Below are 13680 nucleotides of genomic sequence, written 5' to 3' on the forward strand. Positions count from 1 at the left end.
TCACAGCTTGTACAAGTATAGGTTAGATTTTTTTTTCCTGACACAGGACTGTGATTTTTCCTTTCCTTTTCCCAGCTTAGCTTTATGGCTTCTGTTACTCCTAGGGAAATTACAGTTTAATGTATTAGAAGGACTGAATTAGTTCTGAAATCATTTCAGACACACAGTATAAAGGCAATAAGTGATATTACACACTTGACTTAAAAGCAACAGTATTGTACTGAGCTGAAAATTACTGCATCTGCTGGGAGCTAAGTTAGTGCTGTGCTCTGTTTTGTTTATATAACCGCTGTTAAACTGGAAGTCACATTTATAATGTTTATGTTTGAGGTTTTGCACACTGAAATTATTTTGTAAAAATGCATGTCTTATAAAAGCACTGTTGCCAGAGAAGAAGTTTCTGATGTAGTGATGGATGGAAAAGGTCAGCCTTGCAGTTGGACTAGTTGATTGCTATAGGTGCCTTCCAATGTAACTATTCTATTCTATTCTATTCTATTCTATTCTATTCTATTCTATTCTATTCTATTCTATTCTATTAATCTTTTCTACTTGGACTGAAATTGTCCTGTGGTCCTGATGAACCTGAGTGACTATACAGGTGAATACTAAGAGGAAGAGATTTTGCCCACATTTTGATAATACCTATTGTATTCAATATTTAATGCAGGATTGTAACCAGTTCATAAATGTGCAGTCTGTTTCTCCAGTAGTAAACCTTTGCCTATGCATTCACAGTCACCCGTGGAAGTTATCGGGATGTAGTTTGTCCAGTTAGCCTCCTCTCATTACCAGTGATAAGGCTATGAGTTCTCTGCTTACCGCAGCTAATAGGATTCTATGCTGAATAATTATGTTTAATATACATTTAAATTGTATTATTTACAGATTGTTAGGTATACCTGTTAGAGTGGAAAAGTTTAAACACTTTCTTTCCCAGCCTAGCATGTTGGTTTGGTTTCAAATATGTATGCCTCGTTACCTCTATTCATCTGCTTCTGGTTTTTCTGTATGCCCATGTAACATGTAAAGCCCATTGATAAGTAACTCTGACAGAGTGTATGGTGGGTAACCAATTAGCCAGGCTTGCATTTGTATCTGGTGCACATGCGCTTGATTTCATAACTCTCTGCCAGAATTTCTGGATTGCAGTCACGGCAAAGAGCGTACCATAAGATTTAGACAAGTGCTCTCCTGCCTGAATCAGGTCAGAGAGATGTTTTTCCTCTATCCTCCACTGAGGTGTGAGATGGCTCGCCCCAGTGAGACTGGCTTAAACGGTCTGACAGCCCTGTGCCCACCCTGCTCCCTCTGAAAGCCTGCTGAGCCTCGTTACTGTGGGCTGGCTCCATTGGGTTGTTCAGTGCTAGCAGTGAAATTCTCACTACTATCAGGTGGCATTTTCTGGGTTGTCAGGTCTCCTTTCCCCCAACAGCCACTGCCCAGCAAGACTTTGTGTCTCTCCATGTTGCAATGCAAAGGATCTGCTAACTTGGGAGAAAATATAGACAGCTTGCAGCTGCTGAAATAAACAAGCACACATGGTCAACCCGTACAGAGGTTTTGTAAAGCAAGGGCTACCTATGCTCTTTTTAAGTGACTCCAAAATATTTTATGGTAAAGGCAAGTTTATGAAATCTGTTGTTTTAATAGTTGTCAAATGTTCGTCAATTCTTGCTTAAATGACAAGTAATAATAGTGATGAAGTTGCCCATATTATCTTTCTTCAAGATTTCTATTAAATTGTAATACCTAAAAAGCATTGTTGTGGTTTGATTGCGGGGTGACAATAAACGGTGGCAGATGCATTGTTAACCTCCTCTCCCCCAGCTTCCCCCTTCAGCCCCTCCCTCTCCCCCCTTTCTGCTAAGGACAGGCGATTGGGAGGGAAAGAAGGACAGAGAGAAGAGAGTCGGAAAAATTAAAAATGCTTTACTAATGCTACCAATAAAAATAGAGAAAATAATACAAAATACACAAAACCAATCTTAAAAGTCCCAGCAACTGCTCCGGCAGATGTAGGGCCGGCAGCCGAAGCCCTGGACTGGACTCTGCAGCCAACCGGAGCTGGATTCAGTCTGTCACTAGGCCTCAACTCGCAGGGACAACTCGCAAGGTCCTCTCCTAATGTCAGCCATAAGGAAAAGAGACAAGATCCTCGTGATCTCCCACTTTTATATGAAGTATCATGTGAACGGGATGGAATATTTAGGTGGTCAGTTTTTGGTCACCCGTTTCAGTTCACTGCTCTTGCGGGATGTGCATCCATCCTTATCAATGACCATGCATTCCATTGCTATGTCTACCAAAACATGTATCTAACTTTCAGGAAAACTGCAGTTAGTAAGAAGACTTCAGCTGACAGGGAAATTCACTAAAAGAGAAACTCGTTTTTAAGAAAACCATGACAAGCATAAACCATTATTTAAGGAGAATTTGCTGTGTAAAGTGCAGAAAAGCATGGACATTTTCTGCAAGGACCCTCTTACTGTTTAAACTGGCCATTCTCAGTCTGGAGTCCTTCACAGCACAGTTCAACACTCCACACACCCAGAAAACAAGAGCTTTGTGCACGTTACTTTTTTTGAGGTTCTAAATTGTGTTTTAAAAAATAGCCTAAAAATACACTTAGGATGCTAATTTGAGGAGCGTTAGAGCCTGTGGAGGCAGAAAAAGTCCTAAGCAAAGTGTGCCAGAAAAACCTTACCTAGAAGCATCTCTTTTGCTGTTCCAATTTTTTGGTCACTGGTAGGGAGGATACAGGACTGTGTATTTTTAAAAAGGAAAAGTTTGATCTAATATCAATACAGTTATTAAAATGCTGAAAAAGTTCAGAGCTGTTCTCCTGAAAGAATGGTCGATAAAAAGTCAGTTTGCAGTAGGAGAACTGAGCTTTACCTGCTTTGTTTGGGCATCACACTGAGTGACTAAATTGAGGTCTTCTTTTAAGTTGCATGTGTATCGCTTGGCCAGCATCTCCCATCTTCAGGCTGACGCTAGCATTGTCTGTACAGGATGAACAATAACACCACTTCAGATTTCAGTGTGGTGAATCAGGGGTGGTAAGATCTGAGTTAGTGTGCAAAGAGAAAAACAAAACAAAACAATACAAAAAACATGAATTGAACAGTTGTGTCTTTTTAGGCTCTGAGGAGTTAGGAAGTGGAAGCTATGGGCATCGGTATATCACAGACACAGTGACTGGTGATGATGATGGATTTGATATTGATGACTCAGACTACGACATTTACATAGAAGAGGTAAATTTCATTACATTTTGGCATTACTATTTTCTTTATAGTCATGATATTTTAAAGCGTCCAGTCTTGTCAGGAATATTATATGCCGAAATATAATAATGTGGTTGTTTCTTTTTCTTCAATGAGGATGAGTGTTGTCTCAGATCTGTAGCTTGGAAAGTATTAGTTTCATTTCCATGTAGCATTTTAGGTTTTACTGAATTTGTGTTCCTCTATTTATCTTCAGCTCAGACCACTGCCTGCCATCAAAGGAGGCAACAGAAAATTTCTGGTTGAAACTAAGGTCGCGCCAGGGTCTAGTTCCAGGCTCCTCTCACGGGTCCTTACAACCACTTCGGAACCCACCACTTCCACTCCCACCACCCCACGACCTTCCACCACAGTGAGGGCGACTACAGCTCGGGCAGCAAGAAGGGGTGGCATGTCTTCTGCAACACGTCTCTTTGATCTCTCTTGTGATGAGGCCATCTGTTCTGCAGACAGCTTTTGTGTCAATGACTACGACCGGGGCGGCTCACGCTGTCACTGCAACTTGGGAAAAGGAGGAGAAACATGTGCAGAAGGTAGGTTTATGTGTGTCTGCTGCTGCTGGTTTCTCTTTGTCTGGAGCAAGAGGCAGCTTCATGGTAAACCATCTAAAGTGCGCTTTTGGAATGGCAGGCTGGGCTTAATGGATCCCTAAGAACAGAAGCAGCTTCCACATCCCAGTTCAGACATCATCCTCTTGGCTTGTCTTTCCTCAACTAGGTTTGAAGAAGTTATTCTCTACTAAACCTGAATGCAGACCCCATGTGAAGGTACACAGGGGAGGTTAATGCTCCTTCCCCCATCTACGAGTGGGAAGGTGATGGAGCAAGGTACGTTGGCGGGCACACAGGCCTGACAGGATCCAGCCATGACATCCACACCTTCCAGCAGCGACATTCAACCCCCTTTGCCTTTTGCCTGCAGTGGAAGACCTGAACCACCCATGTTTCCAGTGTGGTCCATCAGATGATGCTGATCCTGCAGCACAGATGTGAGACAGAGCCTCCATTGTAAAACCATCTCTGGAAGAGGCTTTCCCCATGGTCTGCAGGGCAGAACTACTGAAGTGGTAGCCCAAGCATTTGTGTCAGGCAACATGGGGCAAGGGAGGAACAAAACCCCCTCCCAGGTTAAGAAAGCATGACCTGAAGCCTGAGTTAATGTAAGGAGATGCGGTTGTCCCAGTTAGGACTTGCCACATGTTCTCTTGCCTCTCTGCAGGGCAGCTGAGCCAGGGCAAGAGCTCACTGAGCTGAAGGAAACTGTCCTGCTTCTCCTTGCCACCTTCCTGTCCTTTCCCTCTGCAGACCTAACCTTGCCCTTCTGCTGAGTCTGACGTTGAGCTAACTACCTGGTAAGCCAGTCCAGCTCCCTTACCAGGCCTTAAGCAGATCCTTTTTTTCCCTTTGGACTTATTTTTTGTCTAGTTTGGTGACCGAAAGGTCAGACGAATGCCAGAGCTCATGCAAAGTAAGTGTCCCTTTGCTTGTAGTGGAGTTGTCCCACCAGCTAAGAAAGAGCTGATGCATCCCTCTGCACAGCAGAGCATTGGAGACACACATTTCTTCTGCAGGCTCATGTTAGGCATTCATGATGCACAATGTCATGCATTGGGGATTCAGACACTACGGGTGTTTGATCTCCTCCTGGTGATGGAGTAAAGAGAGTTCATTCTGAAAACAATCTGTTGTGACTCAGCCACATGGAACATCTGCAGATGTGATTTTTGGCCTTGATCAAGTATGAAGAGTCAAGGATTTATTTGAACTGACATAACTGTATACAGCTTGTGGACTGGGTTTGTTAACGTCAGTCCAAAACCACCATTTTCACAAGGGAGTGTGTTATTCCTTGGTAAGCAGTAGCATCATGTACCAATATTGCCTTGTATTGAATTTCTCCACAGCAGCCAATATTGTTAAACAGTATATTAATCTGAATGAAAATAGACTATTCTTTGCAATCAACAGCTGCATGGTGCTCTGGTCCAGTCAGTTCTGCTTGTGATCAGGGCATGAGTTAATTGCTGTCTGCTGCAGTTGCATTCAGGTTTATAGCACCACTTCTCTTCACCTCAGCCTAAAATGTACACCTTGCAAACAAAAACAGTGAGAGAGCTGTATCCAAATCCAAATACACAAGAAAAACCCACTCAGTATTCAAAGAGCAAAAAAGAATACTATGCCTCATCCTTCCTTCCTCACTAGACTTGGATCCACTGCAAAAATAAGAATTCAGGCCTGAAACTGTGTCTGTCCAGAGTGCTGCTTAGAAAAATGAGCTGCAAAGGTAGCAGTAAGCCATCTCTTTGATTTTCTTTTTCTGTGCTGAAGACAGGATGGTCCTCTAACATAAGACAAAAAAGAGTACGGATTGATAATGCCAGCTGACAAGAACAATATGAAGCATCACTATTGCAGCCAGGGATGCAACAGGGGGATGCCTTCAGGGACTCTCTTCTCTCCCTCACTCTCTTTACTTTCTGCCCTGAGCTGACTTGAGGGAAGGACTGGAAGCTCCTGGGCTCTTATGAGCCATCTCAGATTCTGCAGATGCTGGACGCAGCAGCTATGGAGCAGCAGTGACTAATGCGGTGTGGAGTCTGGCCACATTTCCCGCATGGGTTTTTAGAATCCTGCAAAATGTAAAATTATTTCGTTGTCTTTGTGTTATATTAATTCTTGAAGGGAGATAAATATAAAGTTGGTGGGTTCTGTCTTCTCTAAGACATGTGAAAATCTAGAGAAATTTCCACTGAAGCCAGCAGTTAAACTGTTTGGCCCTCAGTATCCTGTTCCTTTACAAGTTCACTAGGTCCTTCAGAATGAAGGAATTAGTTGTGAAAGGTCATGGGAAGAGAGGACCATAGGTTAATTGATTGTTGACTGCTGCTGACTAATGGTTGTCTCTGGATGACATCTACCTTGCATTTTCACTTGATGTTATCTAGTGCTAAATGTGTATATTGATTTTTATATGGTAGAAAACTGCTAAATAACATTCTTCTGTCTTTGCTTTTTAGATATTATTATCCAGTATCCTCAGTTCTCTGGCTACTCATACCTCACCTTTGAACCACTGAAGAACTCCTATCAGACATTTCAAATTACCCTTGAATTCAGAGTAAGTTTAAGCAATTCCAAACTCACCCAGGAGCCTTAAATCTTATTTTCTGATTCTGATGCTGTGGACAATGGAACAATAACTTAGCTTCAATATAGCTTATAATGTAATTGTGGTGAGCCTATACATAGCCTTCTCTAAAGATCTGTTTTCACCCTGAATGAATGCACAAGAAGTTGATAAATTAAGATAAATTATTTGCATCCATTATTGGCAGGCAGTGCATGAGGGAATCCCTGGAACTAGTAATACTGCTGTTGCAGACTAGCAGCAGTGTAAGTTGGCAAGGTTATGGCCGTGTGAATGAGCAACAGGCTTACCTGGAATTTTCGGTGAATTACAGTTTGGAAGTGGCATGCAGCATCTTTGCACATAAGAAAATGTGATCATTTTCAGCAAGCAAAATACTGCTCTATATTCAGAGTTCCTTTCCCGCCCTGCAGAATTTAAGTAGGCATTATTTTGCAGCTCTGAAGTTTGGGACACTGGCTATTAACACATGCAAGGTACTGGACTACTCAAACCAGAGGTCTGAAGTGATGGGGTAATCCCACAGTGACTTGTCTTAATGCTGCCTGTGTATTAAGGAGAGAACTGATAGGGTTGCCTACAGGGATGGTGGCTGAGCTGTCGGATGCACCCCTGCCCCCATGTAAGGCAGACTTGCCAGTCTCACAGCTGAGGTAGGAGACTGTCATTACAGCATCAGCAGTCTGTTGCCTCCCATGGTGATCTGACACTCCTTTGGCACTTTGTCGACTTGAAACACAGGATGGCTGCAAAAAGCCACTGTGTCAGCTGCTATGCACATATGGAGAAGTCCTGCCTGCACAGGTTGTTCTGCTTGGAAAGTGTCAGGCTGACTGAACGTGTGAAGCAGAGTATGCGTATTCATGTGCAATAAGTCTGATGTGTCTACACTTAACAGGCTTGCTAGAACATCCTTGCTAGGCTTTGTATTTGGAGTTCTCATATGGGACATGTCTGACAGTATATAATGCTTTCAGGCTTGTCTTTAGGCCAGTTAGTACCATACTGTAAGTAGAAGACATCGTCTTAAATAATTTAAGAATTAAGGCAGTGTTTTTCTAGGTTCTTCAAATGCAGAATTCAAAATTGATCAAACAATTTCTGATTCTGCAAGTTAAAAACTCCATCTGAAAAATGCTGTCCCCTTTCTGGAGAAAAATGATCCAGTGCTGTTTGCATTTATTTGTCACTGTGAGGCTTAGACTTTGATTTTTCATGTTGGTGCTCTGATTGCAGGCTGAATCAGAAGATGGTTTGCTGCTATACTGTGGAGAAAATGAACACGGTCGCGGTGATTTTATGTCACTAGCAATCATCCGACGTAGCATCCAGTTCAGGTAAAGCCTCCAGCATAAATCTAATGTAAAGAAAAGAGGCCATTGCTGCCTCCCAGATCTTGCTATATGTGATGAATATCGGTTGTGTCTTTGACTTCTGCTGCGTGCAGTGCACAAAATGGACAGTATTACTTCATTTAATAGTTCTTCAACATTTTTTTCTCTTATCCTTCTTTAGTGTTTGGACATGTGCCCTGTTGAACTCTTTCTAGTCAGACCTTGGTTAAAAGACAAAATGATCAGTTTTTGTCAAGGCATTAGTCTGGGGTTCATTGCTATGTTATCAGAAATGCTAGTGAGCCATTACATTTGCTAAGCTTATGCTATATTTAGCTGTGCATAGTCAATGTTTTTGCTTCACAGCAAAAGGACCTGCAGATAATGTAGCAAAATAGAGCATTTAATGCCAGCAAGGGGTTTGGAACTTCATCTTATATCCCTTGTTTAGATGGAAGTCGTAAGTTTTTAGATGAAGATGGAGGAGGTTTCTTGCAGTCCCATAGATATGAAGCATGTGAAAGAATATCTCAAGAATTTCCTTACTTGGGAGGGTGAGTCCTTTGAAAGTGAGAAACAGCAAAGTGGGTGATTTACCTTAGTTGTGGTTCTCTTCACCTGCACTGAATGGCAGTCAGAGAAAATGGCACTTTTTATGCATATTCAGCTCAACAGAGACTCTCCTGGAGGTGTCGTTGTCAATCAGTACTCAGTTTCATGTAGAATCAGAGAGTTATTAATGTGACACTGCCTTTCACCAAGGAGCTAGAAGAATTCCCAAGAGAAATTACTGTGATAGCAGGAATTGTAATACCCTCCATCTTGAAACAGTTTCAGCTGTTGGCAAGCTTTGCAATGCACTCGATACGGCCAGAGGATGAAAATCTTCTCCATGGGAGAAAACCAGATAATGATGTTTGAAACTTAGAACAGATCATGTGTAGACCTGCTGCCTAATTTTCCTGTGGTCTGCTAATATGCAATGTGAAACAGAGAGGTTCCCAGGACTGAAGGGAATATTTGGGCTCTAAGAACAACTTTCAGTTATTTGGTTAATGTAAAATCGTCACCTTGCCCTCTCTGTCTCATGCTCCCAGGTTCAACTGTGGCACTGGAATTGCAGTCATAACAAGTGAAACCAAAATCAAACTGGGGAACTGGCACAGTGTCACGTTGTTCAGAGATGGGATGGAAGGCTGGCTCAGGATGGACAATGATGCTCCAGTGACAGGAAAATCTCAGGTAGGTGGTTCTCTCCCTGCAGCTTGACCTTGGGCTTCTCAAGATTATGATGACATTTTTTTCTTACCAGCAGAAAGCTGATCAGATTTAAAAGGTACATTTTTGTTTATCAGTGTTGTGGTATTTAGTGAACCAGGATCAGTGTACAGATCACTCTTCCACATGCGTAGTCTAGAAGTCTCTTAGACGAATATCCAAGTGCTGAATCCCATCACCGTTTTCGTATCGTCCTCCATGCTTGCTCTGCTGCCCTTCTGCTACACTTCGTTAGTCTTAGATGCAGGCTGCTGTTAAAAGTTTGCCAGGTTTTACACCTGCCGTCCCTGATTGCTTCTTTTCCAAGCCTCACAGAGCTGTTCTGGCAGAAAATTAGATGCATATGTGTAAATGTGTAGATATTTATGTATAATATGCATGTAGCCACACAAGGTTTGTATACAGAAGTGTAATTACATGTACACCATGGACATCGATTTAAGCACAGTAATGGAGACAGACATTCTGCCCTGTCTTATGTTAACACCAACAATTTCATATAAGGATGACAGGATAAAATATAATAAAGGAAGATGTCTTGACTTGATCATCTGTTGCCAGGCCAGAAAACAGAAGTGAAATTAAGGCACTGAAAAGAAAGACAGTTGCAAATTGTTTCAGATGTCTTCCCTCATTCCTTTGATAGCCACTATAAGCATGCTATCCCTAGCCCTGAAAAAAGTGGCTTCAGACATTTTATTACTATACACTTCCACGTGCAGCCACTGAAGGGAAAAAAAAATGCTGCACATTTTGTTCTCATGAGTTGAAAATGACAGAGGAACAAATTTCAATGTCTTCTCACATGTTGCTGTGTTACCAGTGCTATGAGGCCACGCAAAGGGCAAATGTGAATCAGGAAAGATATGCTCAGTAAAGACTAATGCCATTATGCAGCACTTTGGTAAGACTGCATCTGGCTATGCATGGCTGTGATCACCCATAGCCAAGAAAGATGAAGTCAAAGAAGGTGCAACAAATGGCTCGTAGGGGGGTTATGGTCCACAGAGTCTATTACAAGAAGAGTTTGACAGTAGACACACATTTTTCTAGCTGCAGCTATACCAGAAAAAAACTGTTACTTGCTCCAGGTGCTGCTCTCCACCAGAACTTGCTGCTCCTGTAGTACTGTTGCTCCAGTGAGTACTCCTCAGCCCTTCCTAGTTAGAATTACCTGATTTAGTCTCAGCAGAGTGGTAGTCCTTTCTGACCTGCTTCATTTTGACTTAAACAGTCTTAGAGAAGTGGAGCTTGACAGACCAAGGAGGCTGGATAACTGTGTATTCACAGCCCTAGCATAAGCTTACCGTGAAATCCTGTGGACATCTGAACTCTCTTTCACCAAAGGCTCCACCTGAATTATTTTTCCCTGCTGAAACTGAGATGTTCAATGTATTTCTGCAGTGCACTGTGCAGTGAACACCTCTAGACTCAATAACCTTGGCTTACTTATCCTGGCAAAATATGGGCTATGGGAATATAATTTATTGTTAGAAATACCAGGGAGGCAGGGCAGGGGTGAAAAATCCGGAGAGCTTTTAGGCTTAAGGTCATTGCTGGCAGAAGGACACATTGGTAAATGTGGGAGTTCTGAATATTTTCTTCTAAAGGGCAGTGAGGTTATGAAACAGCCTTTGAGTAGGAGGCAAAAGACATATTTTGATCAATTTGTGGAAGGAATTATGACTCCATTGCATACAATAGCATGCAGTTTGACCCAATGGTCCAGCACATTCTGTTTAATTTGGGGTTTGTTTTTTTTTTTTGTTCCTTTCCTGAGCAATATAGCAGTGTTAGTAAATTTGTATGTGTATGTTTATATAGGCAGGTTAAGATCAAAAAAAAAAAAAAGAAAAAAAAGATGGGGAATAAATTTAGTGCTGGCAAAGTGAGCAGAAACCCACTGAAACTGTAGTTGTGACATGGTTTTTACTGTTGTTTTTTGTCATTTCATTGTTATATTATTTAACACTAAGCACTTGCTGTGTTCTGTCCAAAAGGCACTATCTCTTTGGTCTAAGCCTCAGCGCTTGGAGTTTAGAAGGCAAACAAATTTTGCAAAAGTAAAGGAAGAAATTGCAGCAAAAGACAGATCACTATCCCTCCTCAGAACATAGTGATTTTTAAGCTTTTCATTTTGCATGAAATAGTCTATGTTATCATGATGGATTTTGGGTGCAAAAAATAACATTTAAAGTGACAGACTGAGTAGAGGAATGACTAATGGAAAGGAATTATTGATGAGCAACCTGCATATCCCGACACAATTCTTTGTGGAGAAAAAATATTGATTATACAGTGTGGCTTAATTAGTTGTCCTGTGTCATATCTGTTCTACATCATGTCATCCTCTGTTTTCCCTTCAGGGCCAATATAGTAAAATTACGTTCCGGACTCCCTTCTATGTTGGTGGTGCCCCCAGCGTGTACTGGCTGGTCAGAGCCGCAGGCACCAACCGTGGCTTTCAGGGCTGCGTTCAGTCACTCAGCATCAACGGAAAGATAATTGATATGAGACCTTGGCCTTTGGGGAAAGCTCTCAGTGGTGCTGATGTCGGTAAGTGCAGGGGCATAGGGTCTTTCATCAGTGATAAACCAGGGGTTACTTTTTTTTGCCTGTTGAAAAAAACTGAGCAGTGGTCCAGGTGTGAGAGATGGATGGTGTGGTCTCTATTTTTAGCATGGTATTTCTCTGTGCACGTTGCTTTTGCTGAGTCTGTGGTAGGAGAGTTTTATCACATTGTACAAGTAAACATCCCTGAAGTACACCAAAACCCCTTGTGGACACAGTTATCCAGCACAACACTAAAACCAGTTCCCATGAGCAGACAGTGTTGCCGATGTGCTTAGGTCTGCACCAGTATTTCTGCCAACGTCTCTCAGGATGCTTCTTCATTCTCCTGACTGACACAGTCATATCATCAGAAATCAATAGTACGTTCACTATGTGTGTATTTAAAACACTGTGGACACAACAAAATGTGTTTTGCCTAAAGGCATCATTGCACTTGTCTAAAGCAATGCAGGGATCTTTCAAATCCACAGCAGTACTGTGGCCATTACACAGGGCTTTTCGCCATGAAACTCCCTTACTACTGAGCTGAATAGGCTTTCATGTTGACCTTCCATTTTCATTTTCAGTATATTTGAAAAATACCATGGAATAAATTTATGAATTGGTATTATAATATTATCTCCCCTTCACAGATAAAAAGATAGAGAAGTAGGGGAGTTAATTAACTAGTCTTGTCTTATTCATTAAGCTAAATTTCATCCATGTAATGGGCATTGAAAAAAAGGCAGGGCATAAAAATCCTTGCTTTAATGAGCTCCCTTTGTAAACAGTTTAAGACTAAGAGCAAACCCAAGTCAGAAAGCAAGTGGTAAAGGCAGGAAATAGATCCCATATCACTGAACACTTCATGTCATGCTTCAGCCACAAAGTCATCTTTCTTCCTTTTGATAGCTGGGCATTTGACATTTCAAGAAGGAACCGATTAATGAGAAAATTCCTAACAATTGCACTGTTTACTCTAGATAACATGACCAAACGTCTGTGCCATATAGGGGAGAACAAAGTGGCCCAAGAAACAGATGCTGGAAAGAATCAGACTTTGGAAGCAGAGAGTAATTTCACGATAGAGTGAGAATCTATGGAGTTTAGATAGATAGATGAAAGCCTTGCTGAAGTTCTCCAAGCACTAATCTCTATTGCCTTTTGGGTTGCAGCTATCTTCATTCCCATCCACGAATGCTCCATTTACTACTGCATTAACAATCAACATCAACGAAAATGAATACTGGGTTCTGCCATGTGTGACTCAAACTGAATGATAGAGACTTACTATCCTTACCTGGCTGCACATGCTTATATGAAACTGTACCAGGAGAAACTTGCAAACAATGTGACATATAATTCAAGCTTAAATTAAATAGATTGCAGGTGAACTGTACTATGATTTAGGGGTGGTTTTTACTGGCTAGTCTTTTGCTTCTTTCCTGTTAGCGTAGTGTATAACTTAGGGATGCTCTGGTACATGGACTGCAGAATTGAGGGTGGGGAGGAGAAGGGTCCATCCTACCCCTGCTCCACCTCTGCCAGCTGCAGAAGTCCCACCAGACTGTGAGCTCTGACGGAGGAGGCAGTGCTCATGGTTTGGAGGAGGCACAGCAGAACCCTGTGCTCTCATGACCCCTTCCCTCCTTTCTCATCTGCCACTGCACCAAAGCAGATGCAGCCATCAGACCTGTGGTTTGCCTTTTCGGTGTAGTCACCTGTGCTGGCCCAAAGGCAGTAATAAGTCACTGAGCTATTATGAGAGCAGCCTGTCTTTAAATACCAAGACTTCTGCCGTTCAGGCTGGCCCTCAAACCAGTGAGCCTGTGACTTGTCCTGTTATTGTCATCTTCCTTCTCCTCTTCTGTTTCTCAAAGACTTTGTTTAACTTTGGTCTCTTTGAACATATTGCCAACATTGACCAACAGCACAGTAGATGCAGTAAAGATGAGCCTTGTCTTAGTTTTCTGTTTGCATCTCAAACTTGATACACTAGGTCCTTGTTTACCTACATGTCTTGACTCTGTTTCCTCCTCTATAAAGCAGAGCTAGTGCTCTTTCTGTCACCGTCA

The 13680-nt window shown here is 42.0% G+C and overlaps 1 protein-coding gene across 2 annotated transcripts in view; it reads left to right on the plus strand.

Annotated features, from left to right (window-relative positions):
* EGFLAM (EGF like, fibronectin type III and laminin G domains) overlaps positions 1 to 13680 on the plus strand; it is a 76294-nt gene that overhangs the window by 39836 nt on the left and 22778 nt on the right. For both annotated transcript variants that reach the window (XM_065655893.1, XM_065655894.1), the window contains exons 8-13: positions 3145 to 3260; positions 3487 to 3823; positions 6310 to 6410; positions 7677 to 7777; positions 8872 to 9016; positions 11419 to 11608. In XM_065655893.1, coding sequence (XP_065511965.1) covers positions 3145 to 3260; positions 3487 to 3823; positions 6310 to 6410; positions 7677 to 7777; positions 8872 to 9016; positions 11419 to 11608 — 990 coding nt within the window. The remainder of the gene's footprint in view (positions 1 to 3144; positions 3261 to 3486; positions 3824 to 6309; positions 6411 to 7676; positions 7778 to 8871; positions 9017 to 11418; positions 11609 to 13680) is intronic.

The sequence above is a fragment of the Caloenas nicobarica genome, chromosome Z, assembly GCF_036013445.1.
Source record: "Caloenas nicobarica isolate bCalNic1 chromosome Z, bCalNic1.hap1, whole genome shotgun sequence".
In the NCBI taxonomy this organism is placed as follows: domain Eukaryota; kingdom Metazoa; phylum Chordata; class Aves; order Columbiformes; family Columbidae; genus Caloenas; species Caloenas nicobarica.